The 17,225-nt window shown below is 40.3% G+C and overlaps 1 protein-coding gene across 10 annotated transcripts in view; it reads left to right on the top strand.

Moving 5' to 3' along the window:
• The window catches only part of USP54 (ubiquitin specific peptidase 54), a 73,005-nt gene that overhangs the window by 28,206 nt on the left and 27,574 nt on the right, over positions 1–17,225 (top strand). For 7 of the 10 annotated variants that reach the window (XR_003437876.1, XM_027129886.1, XM_027129885.1 and 4 more), the window contains exons 4-14: positions 899–1,012; positions 1,152–1,234; positions 1,658–1,763; positions 1,876–2,028; positions 3,623–3,772; positions 5,715–5,883; positions 7,293–7,463; positions 9,896–10,027; positions 10,197–10,577; positions 10,833–11,064; positions 12,224–12,357. Coding sequence is in view for 9 of the 10 variants with exons in the window: in XM_027129886.1 (XP_026985687.1) it covers positions 899–1,012; positions 1,152–1,234; positions 1,658–1,763; positions 1,876–2,028; positions 3,623–3,772; positions 5,715–5,883; positions 7,293–7,463; positions 9,896–10,027; positions 10,197–10,577; positions 10,833–11,064; positions 12,224–12,357 (1,825 nt within the window). In the remaining variant the exon portion in view is untranslated. The remainder of the gene's footprint in view (positions 1–898; positions 1,013–1,151; positions 1,235–1,657; positions 1,764–1,875; positions 2,029–3,622; positions 3,773–5,714; positions 5,884–7,292; positions 7,464–9,895; positions 10,028–10,196; positions 10,578–10,832; positions 11,065–12,223; positions 12,358–17,225) is intronic. The other 3 variants (XM_027129879.1, XM_027129881.1, XM_027129882.1) reach the window with 3 other exon arrangements.

Raw genomic sequence — 17,225 nt, forward strand, 5'->3', positions numbered from 1 at the left:
CAATGGTATAGCCACTCTGGAAAACACTTCGGCAGTTTCTTAAAAAACTAAACTTGCAAACTGCCGTATGATTCAGCAGTTAGATTCCTGTACGTGAATCCCAGAGAGATGAAAACATATGTTCGTACAAAAACCTGTACATGAATGTTCAGAGAAGCTTTATTTGTGATAGCCCCAAAGTAAAAAAGCCCAGATGCTTTTAATGGGTAGATGGGTGAAACAAACTGGGGTACTTCTATATCAGGGAATACTGTGCAGCAATAAAAAGGAATGAACTGTTGATTTATGTAACAAGTTGAATGATCTAAAGGGAGTAATGATGAGTGAAAAACGCAGTATCAATAGGTTATGTACTATATGATCTCATTTATTTAACATTCTTGAAATAATAAAATTATAGAGATGGGACAACATGTTAGTGGTTGCTAAGGGTTAGGTTTGGAATTGAGTGGGTACAGTGTTAAAGGAATAGCAGAAGGGAGCTTTGTGGTGATGAAAGAGTTTTATATCTTAATTGTGGGAGTGTTTACACGACTATACATGTGATAAAATTGCATGGAGCTACACATACACACAAATGAATGTATGTAAAACTGGTGAAATCTGAATAAACTCTGTGGATTTTATTGATGTCCATTTGCTGGTTTGGATATTGTATTATAGTTAAGTAACATGTCACCTGTGGAGGAAACTGGGTGAAGGGTACATGGACCTCCTGTATAATTTTTTTGAAACTTTCTGTGAACTTATAATTATTTCAAATTAAAAATTAAAAAAAAAATCAGAAGTATTCCTCCCTTCAAGGAGGATTGCTGTTTCTCTGAGTAAACTGCCAACAAATTTGTACTTTTGTTTGTTAAATATTGTCTACGTACTGCTTTTTGTCCTCCCCTATTAGGAAAACCTCCTGATGAGGATTCACTTCCACATTGCTGATGAAACCAAAGAGGACATATGCACTGCCCAACACTGCATCTCCCACCAGAAATTTGCAATGACGTTGTTTGAGCAGGTGAACCTTATTTCTATTCCCATCACTTCTTAGACCTTTTCTTCAAGAACACTTTATCCTAGGATGTAGGATGTCAAATGGGTGCCAAAACAGTTAATGACTGTGGCTGCTGGTTTTGCTTTTTTCTCCCTGGGCTTAGTGTGTATGTACTAGCTGTGGCGCCACTTCTGATCCGCTGCCTTTCATCCAGATGGTGCATTATATCTCCACTACTTCCCTTTGGTGAGTTTTATAGGGTTCTCTGTTTGTATACTTAGGCAGTCCTTCAGTTGACTGGGTTTTAACTGAAGGTACCCAAATAGCTTGTATCCTTATTGCTGAGTATTTGCTGTATTGTAGGAACTCAGAACAGTAATTGAAAAATAACCTTGTTTTCCTTCTTTCCTCTCCCATCTGTCCCCTTTTCTTAGTCTCAAGTTCTGGCCAGCAGAGTGGGAGGAGGAATGGGGATTCTATGAGCTTTGGATTTAGGGACAGGCAGGCACACTTACTCTGTGGGATACTGAGGCTGGTCAGGATGAGGGACTTTGGCATAGTGGGCAGAGGAAGAAAGTCAAACATGTGAGTTAGGAATTTGCATGAATGATTTAGCTATAACCCTGTACAACTCCCAACATCATCCCCCTTCAATTCCCCATCTCGAAGCAATCAGGCTATTTGTATGCTGGAAAGACGAGAAAAACCCTCACCAAGCATGTTTGGTGAGCTGCTGCAGAATGCCAGCACCATGGGGGATCTGCGGAACTGCCCGGTGAGTTAAGTGAGGGGTGGGGTTCAGAGTGGGGAGGGAAACCCTGAGATTAGTGAAATTGAGGCAGAGTCGGTGGGCAACATTTCTCACTAGCATTATATATGTATTTCAGAGCAACTGTGGAGAGAGGATTCGGATTCGCCGTGTGTTGATGAACGCTCCACAGATTATCACAATTGGGCTGGTATGGGACTCGGACCACTCAGACTTGGCAGAGGATGTCATTCACAGCCTGGGCACCTGCCTTAAGCTGGGTGACGTGAGTGTTAGTTACCTTTATCTCTTACTTGGAGTTCTTCTAACTTACTATTGCTCAAGGGCAGTGAACTCTGAACACAAAGGTATATCCTAAATGACAAATATTAAAGGGTTTTGAAAAAATATATTGTGTGTATCTGTACACTCAAAAACAAGGCTTTTGGGAAGATATGGGATGATCTTGGCCTTGAAAGACAGAATGGGCAGAGCTTAGCTACTGTTAAAAATCAAGTAATTCATAGAGTTATCATATGCTCTACTTATCATTAGTTAATACCAGTGTAGAATAGGGAAGTGTATTCAACCATAGGAGGTAGTAAGGTCAAAGAAGTGAGCAGTCCTGACTAGTTCTGCTATGGGAGAAGAAGGTAGAAGTTGATGACATGAGTCCTAGAATATTAAATTCATGGTAGGAACCAACATCTGCTGAGAAGGTAATGAAGTGGCTTGGAAGAGAATTCTAGTGGAAACAGACTTCAGACACGGGCTGTTTACCTTATCAGCGGCGTACCCTAGTATAGGTACAGCCAGAGTTTTCCTTCAGTCAGAAAGTCTGTGGTTTTCTTTCTGCTGGTTTCCCTCTGGGATGGTCCTGTGACTAAGGAGATCCCTTGTTGTTTTTTAATGTCATTAAGCCATGGTTGAGAATACTGGGATCTTACTTTAGGTCTCCTTGCCAAGGAGTCTCTGACATAGTAGGCTATGCACAATAAAAGATCATTTTTCTAAATTTCTGTAGCCTACATATTCTGTTCTATTCTAGCTTTATTTTTATGATTGATTTTTCAACCAAACAGATTCCTCAAGGCAAGAGTCCTTGCCTTCAAATATTTTGTATGTCTCTTAACACCTAGGACAGTGCTAGATATCTAGGAATTGAAATGTTGGTAACCAGTATGGTGGGATTGCTCCCCCTAAGGGCTTTCTTACCTTCTACTTAGTGTCTCAACAGGAAATTTATATTTGTGGCACCAGCTGATAAATAACCTTTGAAACTTGAGAATGTTTTGTTTTTATGTTTTTTTAACATTCCTGGCTCATATTAGAATAGGCCCCAGCAAGAAAATATTATTAAAAGGTATGAAGAGGACTTCCCTGGTGGCACAGTGGTTAAGAATCCGCCTGCCAATGCAGGGGACACGGGTTCGGTCCCTGGTCCAGGAAGATCCCACATGCTGCGGAGTAACTAAGCCCGTGCACCACAACTACTGAGCCTGCACTCTGGAGCCTGCATGCCACAACTACTGAAGCTCACGCGCCTAGAGCTCATGCTCCACAACAAGAGAAGCCACCGCAATGAGAAACCCACACACTGCAACGAAGAGTAGCCCCCGCTTGCTGCAATTTGAATGAATGAATGAATGAATAAATAAATAAAATAAAAGTTATGAAGAAACATCACCACATTACCAGTTTGGCCACTATCTCTCTGACATTTCGCTAAAATTTTGCCTTTTTAGGTTCATTTCTGATGATTAATATGGATTAGCAAAAGGAGAAGCAAGTCAGTACCTTAATTAAGAAATGATGGAGTCTGCTGAGAGATGATGTGAGAGGGCTGAGTATGTGACTGTTCTTTCCTTTCTCCTCTTTCCCCACAGCTGTTTTTCAGAGTAACAGATGACCGGGCCAAGCAGTCTGAACTGTACTTAGTAGGAATGATCTGTTACTACGGCAAACATTATTCTACATTCTTTTTCCAAACAAAGATCCGCAAATGGATGTATTTTGATGATGCTCACGTCAAGGAGGTAGGAATATTCAAGTCCTTCTTGACGTGTTTGGTGAATGGAACAAAAAACTGTGGACAGTTACTTGTCTTCAGTGTTTCATTTTCATAATTTTAATGTCTGTCTGCCTATCTATTGAATTTATGAGAGTGTCAGTCTTGTCTTCCCCAACAGACCAAGTTCCTTGAGGACAGGATCAATTTATCTTCTGTTATTTTCTCGGAATCACCTCACCAGCATTCAGAACCATTCTGAATTTATAGTTGAAAGGGCTTTTCAAAAAATGTGTTAATTCGTTGATTTGAGCGAGAACAATCTAATGCCTCAAATTAGGTTATAAGCTTAGCACAGAGTTCAGAATTCCAAATCTTGTAATTAACGGTGGGTCATACTTTGTCCCAGGGCTGCTATAAATTATTCTCTGATTGTTATCTCCCTGAAGTACTCTATCACGGATTAACGTATTTTGGGGATAGTGTAGAGAAAATAAGGCTGTAATGATATTTAAAGCTGGAAATTTGGTACTATCTAAACCACAGAGTGTGTGGCTGAAGTAGTTTAGGTGATCTGTGTGAGTTAGGAAGCCTTTTGTGATAAGATTAGCAGCTAGGAGACTGCTGACTATAATCTACACCAACCCATGGGCCTTATGTAGTGTCCTCTACAAATAGTAAAGTCTTTGTTAATTCCCTGATTCTCTTCTCCATCTCTTTTTTACTGTTGTAATCTTGGGCAACTTATGTAAATTCTTTGAGCTTTAGGTTTTTCATTTGAAAAATAATACCTGCCTTATAAAATATTAAATCGGATTTGTATGTAAAAAGTATATAAATGTTTCAGTTAAAATGATAATTCAGTTATAAATTTACTGAACGTCTATTATGAAATAAACACTGTGCCAGTGGTCTGACTCCAAGAACACACCATCTGAGAATGTGACTGGATCAAACTTAAAAGAGAGTGAGTTTGGGGATTTGATTGGATTGTTGTTTCCATGGCTCTTCTGCCACTTTTTTCCACTGCCATGGCAGCGCTGAATCCAGCACAAAGCTAAGGCTGAGAGGTTCAGCTGTATATTCTAAGCAGTTTGACATTTTATGTCCTCCCTTGTGTGAACTCTGAGACGGAATGTCACTTATTTTCAGGCAGTCTGTGAGAGGGTTTCTGTCTGCTCTTTAGCTTCGTGAAGGTGATTTTAATATTTAGGAGAGAATTATAGAAATGCAAATTTCAAGCAAGGGCTTTTATTTGATGTCTGTGAAAAGAAATTGATCACCAAGTCAACTGAAGTCCCCTCACATAGCATATTCAGCTTTGAGAACTTTTATTCATAATTGAATTGATGTTTCACAGGAATAAAAGTAATTTTATTCATCATTCCTATCTCTTATAGGGTTTTAGTGCTTTCTAAAAGGATTTCATTAAAAAAGACTTAACAAAAAATTCATTGGGGGCTTCCCTGGTGGCGCAGTGGTTGAGAGTCCGCCTGCCGATGCAGGCGACACGGGTTCGTGCCCCGGTCCGGGAAGATCCCACATGCTGCGGAGTGGCTAGGCCCGTGAGCCATGGCCGCTGAGCTTGCACGTCCGGAGCCTGTGCTCCGCAACGGGAGAGGCCACAACAGTGAGAGGCCCGCGTACCGCAAAAAAAAAAAAAAAAAAAAAATTAATTGGGACTTCCCTGAAGGTCCAGTGGTTAAGACTCCACACTTCCACTGCAGAGGATGTGGGTTTGATCCCTGGTTGGGGAACTAAGATCCTACATGCCACATGGCGCAGCCAAAAATTAAAAAAAAAAAAAAATTCATTAAGTTTAGGTCCAAGATCTCTTTTGTTGTTTCTTTACCCAGTTCTTGTCTTTTCATCTCTTTTATTTTCTTTAGAAAAATAGAGTAGAAACATATGTGTTGAATTATGGATATGAAGTATAATTTTCATGCTTTTTCTGGTTGTTTCTGGTTCAGATTGGGCCCAAATGGAAGGATGTGGTGACCAAATGCATCAAGGGACATTATCAGCCTTTGCTGCTGCTTTATGCAGACCCCCAGGGTACCCCAGTGTCCACCCAGGACCTGCCCCCCCAAGTTGAGTTCCAGTCGTACAGCGGGACATGCTACGATAGTGAAGATTCAGGTGAGCAGCCTAGCTCTTTACTTCTCCCTCCCCACTCCAATGTGATGACTGGACAGTAGGGTCTCACAGTCATGAGCCTAGCACTTAACCTAGCTTGGAGAAAGAGGATTCATCAGAAATAGGAAAGAAGTGCCAACTCATGCTGAAGCCCAAGTTGTGTCAGGCTTTGTTTCCTTCAGTGTTTAGGAATATATTGTCTAGATCACCTGGCCCCGTTTCAAAAATGAGAATGAAATTATGTTCATTTCTCAAAATGAGACGGAAATTATGTTCAAATTATGTTCAATTATGTTCATTTAGAAGGAACTTATGAGGTATTAAGTTTGTGAGGGAAACCTCACTATTTAACCTTCTAATATTGCTAAGATGACTCATTCTTACTAGCAATTTAACAGTGACTTGAGTTGTTAAGACCCAGAAAATGATATGAGTTACTACAAAGCTCGTCATTTTGTTTGGGATGAGAGATTTTTGTTTTAAAATGCCAAGTCTGGTAGCAATATTCCTTAGCTTATGAATCAGCTGTTCACTTCTAATTCAGTTATTTGGAACTTAAATCATGTTTTCCTGTAGAAACAGTTGCAGCTTTATTACTAAAGTCTCAGGCTATCCCTCAGAAACTCATCCTGTAATAGAAATACAACCCTAATGGTTTTGGCTTGATTCCTAAAAGGAGGAAAAAGTAATGTTCTTTTCCTCTTCTGGATCTAAGGCTGGCTGGCCCTGAGTATAATGAAAGAGAAGATACTTATCCTTGGAATCTTTTCCCCTCCCTTTTGTACCTCCCTCCTGTTTGGTATGTTCTTCCCACCCTTGTGCCCCACCCAGACCTGCTCTGCTGCTTCTCCCTTCAGTCAAACACCCATTTACACTGTTGTGCTTATCTCAGCTAGGTGTTCAGAGGAAAGTAGTCTAATTGAACTAATTCACACCAAAGTATAAATAACTGCCCCATAATGTCTCATAGATATTAAAAATGCTTTTAAATTTTTAAAAGTGACTTTTCTGGCAGTATAGGAGAAAAATTATGGGATAGGGAAACAAGGGATAGGGAAACAACAGGTTATGTGTGCCAGGTTGGCCTGGGACTTGCCATCTAAGTAGATCTTACTTTTCACAACTTTTTCCTTTCTTCTACTTTTCCCCCTGTAGGTTTTCTAAAAGCCCCACAGTTTTTCACAATGGCAGGCAAAGGGAGGGCTTCAGCAAGGTAGGGGCAGGAGTGGGAGGAATTGTGTGTCTGGGTTATCTGAAGTTGGGTGTTGGGAAGAACGGCTCTGGTATATCCTTCTCACCCTTCCATTTAGGAAGTTCTTACCTTGTGAACCTTTGTTGCCATCCAGCTCTTCGCCCCCTCTCTATCACTGTCCTCTCTTTCCTCACCTTTGCATGTCTCCTCCTTCCCTCAGGGAGGGAGCCCTCCATCTCAAGTGATACTCGAACAGATTCCTCAACGGAGAGCTATCCCTACAAACACTCCCACCATGAGTCTGTGGTCAGTCACTTCTCTTCTGATTCTCAGGGAACAGTCATCTATAATGTGGAGAACGATTCCACGTCTCAGAGCAGTCGGGACACAGGTAGGGACTTATACAGTGGACCCTGCTTGCCTGATTCAGTTCTGCATAGAGGGTCTCCCAAGAAAAAGAAACTGGGGCAAGTCAGAAATGTTTGCCATGCAAAGGGGGAAATGCACAGAACTTGGGTAATTGAGAAGGATGAAAGAAAGCAACTCACTTCTGAATGAATGATGATGTTCCCGTCAACAGCAGCCTATCAGTAAGGACAATTGTAATGTGATTATTTATTCTGAAATCTTTTTCTGAAGGCTTTTTTCCTGCTGTGCTCTTGATCCCTGTCATTCTCATAGTGCCCCATTAAACCTTGTGGTCTTGCACCTCATTTCCTTCTCATGCCAGGCTTTGTTTCAAAGCCCTGAAGGGTTTTGAGAGAAGGGGCATATTTATGGATGGGGAAACCTGCTCATCACCTTGCTGGGCTTCCTGAAGGACAGAGAAATAAAAGGATGGAAAGCTAGCCTGTTTGTTATTGTGAGTTCCATGCAGAGAACATTCTTGAATTGTTCTGTTAATCTACAGAAGATTGTGCCTGTGTTAGTGGAAGAAATCATTACAGGGCACAAAAGTAAGAACAGTAAGTGACTGACTGCTGAGATGAAAAGTTCATCACCTAAGGCATAGGACAGTGCCCATACTCTTAGAGACTTGGGAATTAGTGATCCCATGGCTTCAGATTGGTGGTTTACATCCTGTGCATGCCCTTTAAAAAAAAAGAGAGAGAATTTCAAACATATTCAAAAGCATACAGAATAGTATACAGCCCCTTCATGTACCCATCACCTAGTTTCAATAATTATAACTCATGGTCAGTCTAGTTTTATCTGTACCTCTGCCCACTTCCCCTACTCATGGATTATTTTGAAGCAAATCCCAGACATTATATCACCTTTTCCATAAATATTTTAGTATATATCTCTAAAAGAATCATTTTTTAAATTAATAACTTCTTAACCAATGAGCATTCAAATATCCTATTATCTCATAAATGTCATATTTTTTAATGGTTGGTTTGTTTTTGACTCAGAATCCAAATGAGGTCTACACATTGTGATGGGTTAATAAGTCTTTTACATTTCCTTTAATCTGTAGGTTTTGCCTCTGTTTCTTCCTTTCTATTTATTGTTGAAGAACTAGGTAGTTTGTGCTGTAGTTTTCCCACATTTTAAGTTTTGCTGATTGTGTCTGTATGGTAAACTGTAGCGTGTTTCTCTCTCCTCTATATTTTTTATGAATTGGTCGTTGGATCTAGTGGTTTGGTTGGATTCATATTGGATTTCTTTTGATGACTATTGCATAGGTGACTACTGCAAAGTGTGATTTTTTTAGATTGTATTTCTGAAACTGTGAAACAGGGAGAAACCAAGTCACAGGATAAATAAGGAGAGTCAGGTTTATTTTAAGGGTTTGTGAATGGCTGGGGGTGGAGGAGCATGCCCATTGGATTTTACATTTGTGGATTTCGTTGTTCCAACTGATAAGTCTTTCTTATGGGCCCAGAGATAGCAAATGATTAGATAAAAGCAATAAGAGATTGCGTTGGTAATTGAAAATATGTAGCCATATCATTGCATATCATACCTGAATATGTACAAGGATTTTCATAACTAACATATGGAAGCAAATTTCTGTTAGCTCTCAGATGTTTGAGAACCCTAGGGGATTTCCTATAAGCCTATATTCCAATTTAATTCAGTTGCTTAATTCACCTTTGGCTTCCAGCAGCTTAGATGATTATATCCTTTAGAATCTGACCTTTGCTTTTGTCAGATCACACTTATACATTCACATACTGTGGGCGTGAAGTATGGCAAGTTACATAAAAGAGCCCAGATCTCCTGGGTTTCCCAGTGATTAGTATTGAGGAACTATGAAGTGTAATCTCTGGGCGAAGTCAAGTTTGGTAAAGCATGGGTTATGGCTGGGAATGAGAATTATTCAAAGTTCAGATGTCCTTTGGAATGATTCACATTTAAGGAATGTTTAGAACTGGGTCTTAAAGCCATATACGATCAGAGCTCTTGTGGGCAAAGGCTGGGGCACCTAGGATAATACCAGATGTAATAAAAATTAAACTTCACTCGGTATGTGTTGCTACCATGATATTCTTATATAATCTTTAAAACTTTTGCCTTTTAAAAACTACCAAGTAATGTGTCCTTCTGGGTCACTGGGAAGGATTATGAGTGGGATCGAGATTGGTAATTGCTCAGGAGACATTGTAAATTTGGAAGTTCCCACTAAATACTTGAGCTTTTTTGCCTTTATCTATTGAGAGATTCCTGCTACACTTAAATCACATAGTCTTGGCCTCTATAGCTTCCGATCCACTAAGTTTGTGGGACTGCCATGAATCCCAAAGGGAGAGTAGGTTCTCTAAAGGATGGAGGTCAGTCTCAGATACCAGCTTACCCCCATTTCCTTGTTTTTTTCAGGACACCTGACTGATAGTGAATGTAATCAGAAACTCCCATCCAAGAAAGGGTCACTGATAGAGCGCAAGAGGAGCTCTGGCCGGGTCAGGAGGAAAGGCGATGAGCTTCAGGCCTCAGGGTACCACAGTGAAGGCAAGCCCCCCTGCATGGTTTCTCTTTCTTTACTCACTCTGTCACACTCACACTCCAACTGTGGCTTCTCCTGTCTGCTCAAAGGCCTTTCATTCTTTTTTGACTCTGGGGTCTGGGTGCCCGTGATGACTTTAAACATTTACAGTTGTTTCATCCTTTGTGTTTTTAGGAGAAACACTGAAAGAGAAGCAGGCTCCTAGGAATGCCTCCAAATCATCCAGCAGCACCAACAGGCTAAGGGATTTTAAAGAGACAGTCAGCAATATTATCCATAACAGACCATCCCTGGTTTCTCAGACCAACCTAGGATCTCCCTGTGGGGGGAGGGGAGGAGACCAGACTGACAAAAAACCTCCTCGGAACCTGCCTTTACACTCTCGTGACTGGGAAGTAGAGAGTACCAGCAGTGAGTCAAAATCCAGTTCTTCTAGCAAGTATCGTCCAACATGGAGACCCAAACGGGAGTCTCTCAATATTGACAGTATCTTTAGTAAGGAAAAAAGGAAGCACGCTGGCTATACGCAGCTTAGCCCCTTTTCTGAGGATTCAGGTAAGGAGATAATTAGGGAAGAATTGAGCTTTTGAATAAAGTTGATTTTTGTATTTTTAAAAAAACCTGGGTTTTCTGGTAGACTTGGCAAGGTGCATTTTTACCTTGAAGGGTAAAAATTTTACCCTCATGGGTCGCCTTTTGGGGATATGAGTTCAGTGAATGAGTAGCTAGAGGGAAGGGTTAGTTATATCTTGATTTGAGGCAGATGCTAAATCTACCTCCTTTTCCATACTTGTTCTTTCATTGAGATAGCTAAAGAATTTACACCAGACGAATTAAGCAAGCCACCTGCTTACGACATTAAGACTGGCGGACCAAGACCCCAGTACAAGATCTGGGGCCCATTACGGCCAGGCTGTCACCTTTTAGAGCAGCACCCTCGCCTAATCCAGCGAATGGAATCTGGCTATGAGAGCAGTGAGAGGAACAGCAGCAGCCCTGTCAGCCTGGATGCAGCCCTGCCTGAGAGCTCGAATGTCTGCAGGTATTGTTTGGCCTTTGAATAGCTACATTGTCCCTTGCAGAAATGTGAGCCAGCAAGAGGCTTTTAAACTCAGACAAGTGAAGAGATGGACTTTATTACCATCTTGTGGGCAAGCAAAATGTGCTCGATCAACTTTCTATGGCAACAGTACCCTCTGCTGGGAGAAGCAGCAAAGACATTTGAGAAAGGAGAGGCAACTTTTAAAGTATTATATATAAAATAATTGTTTAGTAAATAACTTTTTTTTTTTTTTTTTTTTTTTTTTTTTTGCGGTACGCGGGCCTCTCACTGTTGTGGCCTCTCCCGTTGCGGAGCACAGGCTCCGGACGCGCAGGCTCAGCGGCCATGGCTCACGGGCCCAGCCACTCCACGACATGTGGGATCTTCCCGGACCGGGGCACGAACCCGCGTCCCCTGCATTGGCAGGCGGACTCCCAACCACTGCGCCACCAGGGAAGCCCAGTAAATAACTTTTATTGAAAGAATGAGTTAGTGAACCAAAACTTACATAGTTATACAATCAGAGAGAAAACCCAATTTTTATTTATTCTTGCCTTTTATATTAGGCTTTTTTATTTAAGATCACTGGGGATTCTGTGTCTTACGAAGCCAGTGATATTCATAATTCCATAAGATAATGATGACAGTTTAATAGTGGTCATTGCACCCTGTCCATAGGGCCTATTTGCTTTATAACTTTCAGATCTCCATATATTGTTTTTACTGAGTTGCCTCAGAGACAAGTTTCCTAACAGTATATAGCTTTGAAAGGAGTGATATCTTCTGTAAGAGTGATAACTGTATCCTCATACTTTCCCACTGCTCTTCCCTGACATCAGACCCTGTTTAGTTTTACACATGAGAAGATGCTACAAAAGTATAAGAAAGAGGAAGCCAATCCATATGAGAGCATTTGTTTATTAATTCATTAAATAAGTTTTGTGCCAGACACTGCTAGATGTACAAAATGTGAATGAGGTGAGATAAGATGGGGGAACAAGTGGGTATTTCAATTTTCAGAAGTAGTTTTGCAGGTATTTTAATTATATTAGTTCGATGTTTGGGGTTTTTGTTGTAGTTTTGGAGGGAATTTAGTCCTAGGAATGTTGCTAGTTATCAGCCTTCTGATGCTTTCACTAGACTGGTTTCTGTTTTGAAGGGATACAAGTGCTAAGAGATCAGCTGGGTTGGCCCCTTCCTGGCGTCACATCCCAAAGTCTCACAGTAGTAGCATCCTGGAGGCAGACTCCACAGTATCCAGGAGTGGCTGGACAAAGAATCAGCCCCTCTCAGGTAAGCGCAAGGACGTTGGATTTGGAGAACTGGATTTTACTGCCAGTTCTATTTGGGAAACAGCCTAACCTGAGCACATTTGAAATTAGAGGACAATTGTGCTTTGTTCCATCAGAATGTAAATGTGAAGACGTTTGATCTGCTCCATCTCTGGATTTATCTTTTTTGTTGTTGTTGTTCTCTATCATGGCTTGCCTGCTTGCTCCTTTCCACCTTGGAGAGAGCCCTGGAGGGAGCAAGAAGGAACAGAAATATGGTGAACAGTATCAGTAGCACCTGCTTTCTTCAGAAGAATAACTCCTAGGGCTTTCCTTGGTATAGAGGCATTCTTGTGGGAACGGATTTTTTATTGTTTAGTATTATGAATTGAGATAACAAAGGGGACATGTAGGCTATGGGCAAAACTGGGAAATAAGCAGGTCAGAACTCCCCTTGCCCCTGCCTCTATATCCTGTCTAGTATCCCTGCTTTGTTTTTCCTTCTTGAATGTGCCTGTCCCTCCTTCTCAAAACAAGCTTTAAAGGAATGATCTAACTCTTTTACACTAGATGTATGTGACTGAGAATAGTTTAAAGTATGCTTTCTCTAAGAGAAACTAGCATTTTAACAAGTCAAAGCCTGAAGATAAAAGGATATTGGAATTTCAGGTATGAGACACCAAGCATAGACATTTGAGGTAGTCATAGGTTTTATATCCTTTTTACATTCTTCTCACAGCACACATATATACTTACAGTGCGTATTCAAATAAGTAAAATAAATCCTTTACTTACTCACAGCTGAAAATTGAGGTGGTAACTATGTAGTCTCCCGAACATGGAGACTTTTTGTGATGCTTGAAGGAAGGTGGTGAGTATTCAGTATTGTTTAGTTGGCTGAGGAGTTCTGGGGTCCATTCGTTTAACTTAGAAATCAACCTTCTCTGAAAGATGTGTTTCATCCCTTTTTTTTCTGGTATGTTAGATCAGTTGGGAGTAGGGTGTGTGGGCAGAAACCTAACTATGGTCTGGTTTAATGAGCTTCTGAATATAGATATGTGGCCAGCTCACTAGGGAGACGAGGACAGAATATTATGTGCCAACCTGTAGAGATGACACCAGGAACATTACTAGTCTGACCACCAGTTCTCTTAATGGCCACTGAAAGTTCTTAAAGGTGGCTGGAAGGGTGATATGCAGCAGAAATAAAAAGGCATGAACACTTTTAGGTGTGAGTGCCATAGATTGCTAACATCTGGCAGAGCAGAACAATGCCTGTAGAAGCAGATATCTCTGAAATCCTGGGCTAGAGTAGGTTATAGTGAGAAATCCATGGAAGAGATTCATTCTTCCTAATGAAATTATAGGTTTGGTTTATTTCCCACATTTTAATTTATCTCATATTGACTAACATTGCTTTGAGAAACTTGTGCTCTTCCATGAGCCTGTTCCCCCTTCTCTTTCCTTCGACAGCCAATAGTTTTTCAGCACACTAAAGACTGAGTCTCATGATTTCACTGATAGCCCTAATTCTAGATTAGCTGGATAGAATTCACCAACTGGATTCCTCAACTGGTAAGATATTTGGCAAGGAGTTAGAATAAATTCCTCACACACCATACACCTCACCATCCTCTTTGTATAGTTAACCCTATTTTTTTTATCTGGTGACACTGACCACCCTTTTAAAAAATTACAGAAGTAAATGTTAGCCCAACAATTCAGTAACTTGCCCATTGCCTCTTCAAACTGAAGGAACCACTGTTATCATTATGGCATGTATCTTCCTACATCTCTTTCTGTGCTTTCTATTCTATGTACAAGTACATAGATAAGTTTTTTTATTTATACATCTTTATTGGGGTATAATTGCTTCACAATGCTGTGTTAGTTTCTGTTGTACAACAAAGTGAATCAGCCATATGCATACATATATTCCCATATCCCCTCCCTTTTGAGCCTCCCTCCCACCCTCCCTATCCTACCTCTCTAGGTCATCGCAAATCACCGAGCTGATTTCCCTGTGCTATGCTGCTGCTTCCCACTAGCTATCTATTTTACATGTGGTAGTGTATATATGTCCATGCCACTCTCTCACTTTGTCCCAGCTTACCCTTCCCCCTCCCTATATCCTCAAGTCCATTCTGTAGTAGGTCTGCATCTTTATTCCTGTCCTGCTACTAGGTTCATCAGTACCATTTTTTTAGATTCCATATACATGCGTTCGCATATGGTATTTGTTTTTCTCTTTCTGACTTACTTCACTCTGTATGACAAACTCTAGGTCCATCCACCTCGCTACAAATAATTCAATTTCGTTTCTTTCTATGGCAGAGTAATATTCCATTGTATATATGTGTCACATCTTCTTTATCCATTCATCTGTCAATGGACATTTAGGTTGCTTCCATATCCTGACTGTAGTAAATAGTGCTGCAGTGAACTTTGTGGTACATGTCTCTTTTTGAATTATGGTTTTCTCAGGGTATATGCCCAGTAGTGGGATTGCTGGGTCATATGATAGTTCTATTTTTAGTTTTTTTAAGGAACCTCCATACTGTTCTCCATAGTGGCTGTATCAATTTGCATTTCCACCAACAGTGCAGGAGGGTTCCCTTTTCACCACACCCTCCTCTCCAGCTTTATTGTTTCTCTCTCTCTCTCTCTCTCTCTCTCTCTCTCTCTCTATATATATATATATATTATTTTTTTTTTGCGATATGCAGGCCTCTCACTGTTGTGGCCTCTCCCGTTGCGGAGCACAGGCTCCGGACACGCAGGCTCAGCGGCCATGGCTCACGGGCCCAGCCGCTCTGCGGCATGTGGGATCTTCCCAGACCGGGGCACTAACCCATGTCCCCTGCTTCGGCAGGCGGACTCTCAACCACTGCGCCACCAGGGAAGCCCTCTATATTTTTTGATAATGGCCATTCTGACTGGTATGAGGTGATATCTCATTGTAGTTTTGATTTGCATTTCTCTAATAATTAGTGATGTTGAGCATCTTTTCATGTGCCTCTCAGCCATCTGTATGTCTCCTTTGGTGAAATGTCTGTTTAGGTCTTCTGCGCATTTTTAATTGGGTTGTTTGTTTTTTTGATATTGAGCTCCATGAGCTGTTTGTATATTTTGGAGATTAATCCTTTGTCAGTTGCTTTGTTTGCAAATATTTTCTCCCATTCTGAGGGTTGACTTTTCATCTTGTTTATGGTTTCCTTTGCTGTGCAAAAGCTTTTAAGTTTCATTAGGTCCCATTTGTTTATTTTTGTTTTTAGTTTCATTACTCTAGGAGGTCGGTCAAAAAAGATCTTGCTGTGGTTCATGTCAAAGAGTGTTTTTCCTGTGTTTTCCTGTAAGAGTTTTATAGTGTCTGGTCTTACATTTAGGTCTTTAATCCATTTGGAGTTTATTTTTGTGTATGGTGTTAGGTAGTGTTCTAATTCCATTCGTTTACATGTAGCTGTCCAGTTTTCCCAGCACCACTTATTGAAGAGGCTGTCTTTTCTTCATTGTATTTTCTTGCCTCCTTTGTCATAAATTAGGTGACCACATGTGCATGGGTTTATCTCTGGGCTTTGTATCCTGTTCCATTGATCTGTATTTCTGTTTTTGTGCCAGTACCATACCATCTTGATTACTATAGCTTTGTAGAATAGTTTGAAGTCAAGGAGCCTGATTCCTCCAGCTCCATTTTTCTTTCTCAAGATTGCTTTATCTATTCAGGGTCTTTTGTGTTTCCATACAAATTGTGCAATTTTTTGTTCTAGTTCTGTGAAAAATGCCATTGGTAGTTTGATAGAGATTGCATTGAATCTGTAGATTGCTTTGGGTAGTATAGTCATTTTCATTATGTTGATTCTTCCAATCCAAGAACATGGTGAATTTCTCCATCTGTTTATGTCATCTTTGATTTCTTTCATCAGTGTTTTATAGTTTTCTGCATACAGGTCTTTTGCCTCCTTAGGTAGGTTTATACCTATTTTATTGTTTTTGTTGCAATGGTAAATGGGATTGTTTCCTTAATTTCTCTTTCTGATTTTTCGTTGTTAGTGTATAGGAATGCCAGAGATTTCTGTGCATTAATTTTGTATCCTGCAACCTTACCAAATTCATTGATTAGTTCTAGTAGTTTTCCGGTGGCATCTTTAGGGTTTTCTATGTATAGTATCATGTCATCTGCAAACAGTGACAGTTTTACTTCTTCTTTTCCAATTTGTATTCCTTTTATTTCTTTTTCTTCTCTGATTGCTGTGGCTAGGACTTCCAAAACTATGTTGAATAAGAGTGGCAAGAGTGGACATCCTTGTCTTGTTTCTGACCTTAGTGGAAATGAGTATGATGTTTGCTGTGGGTTTGTCATATATGGCCTTTATTATGTTGAGGTAGTTTCCCTCTATGCCCATTTTCTGGGGAGTTTTTATCATAAATGGGTGTTGAATTTTGTAAAAAGCTTTTTCTGCATCTATTGAGATGATCATATGGTTTTTATTCCTTAATTTGTTAATATGGTGTATCACATTGAATGATATACGTATATTGAAGAATCCTTGCATTCCTGGGATAAATTCCACTTGATCATGGTTGATGATCATTTTAATATGTTGTTGGATTCTGTTTGCTAGTATTTTTTTCAGTATTTTTGCATCTATGTTCATCAGTGATATTGGTCTATAATTTTCTTTTATTGTGATATCTTTTTCTGGTTTTGGTATCAGGGTGATGGCGGCTTTGTAGAATGAATTTGGGAGTGTTCCTCCCTCTGCAGTTGTTTGGAAGAGTTTGAGAAGGATGGGTATTAGCTATTCTCTAAATGTTTGATAGAATTCACCTGTGAAGACATCTGGTCCTGGACTTTTGTTTGTTGGAAGATTTTTAATTACAGTTTCAATT

The sequence above is a fragment of the Aethalodelphis obliquidens genome, unplaced genomic scaffold (assembly GCF_003676395.1).
Source record: "Aethalodelphis obliquidens isolate GAN/ISIS:26980383/991018 unplaced genomic scaffold, ASM367639v1 scaffold37, whole genome shotgun sequence".
In the NCBI taxonomy this organism is placed as follows: domain Eukaryota; kingdom Metazoa; phylum Chordata; class Mammalia; order Artiodactyla; family Delphinidae; genus Aethalodelphis; species Aethalodelphis obliquidens.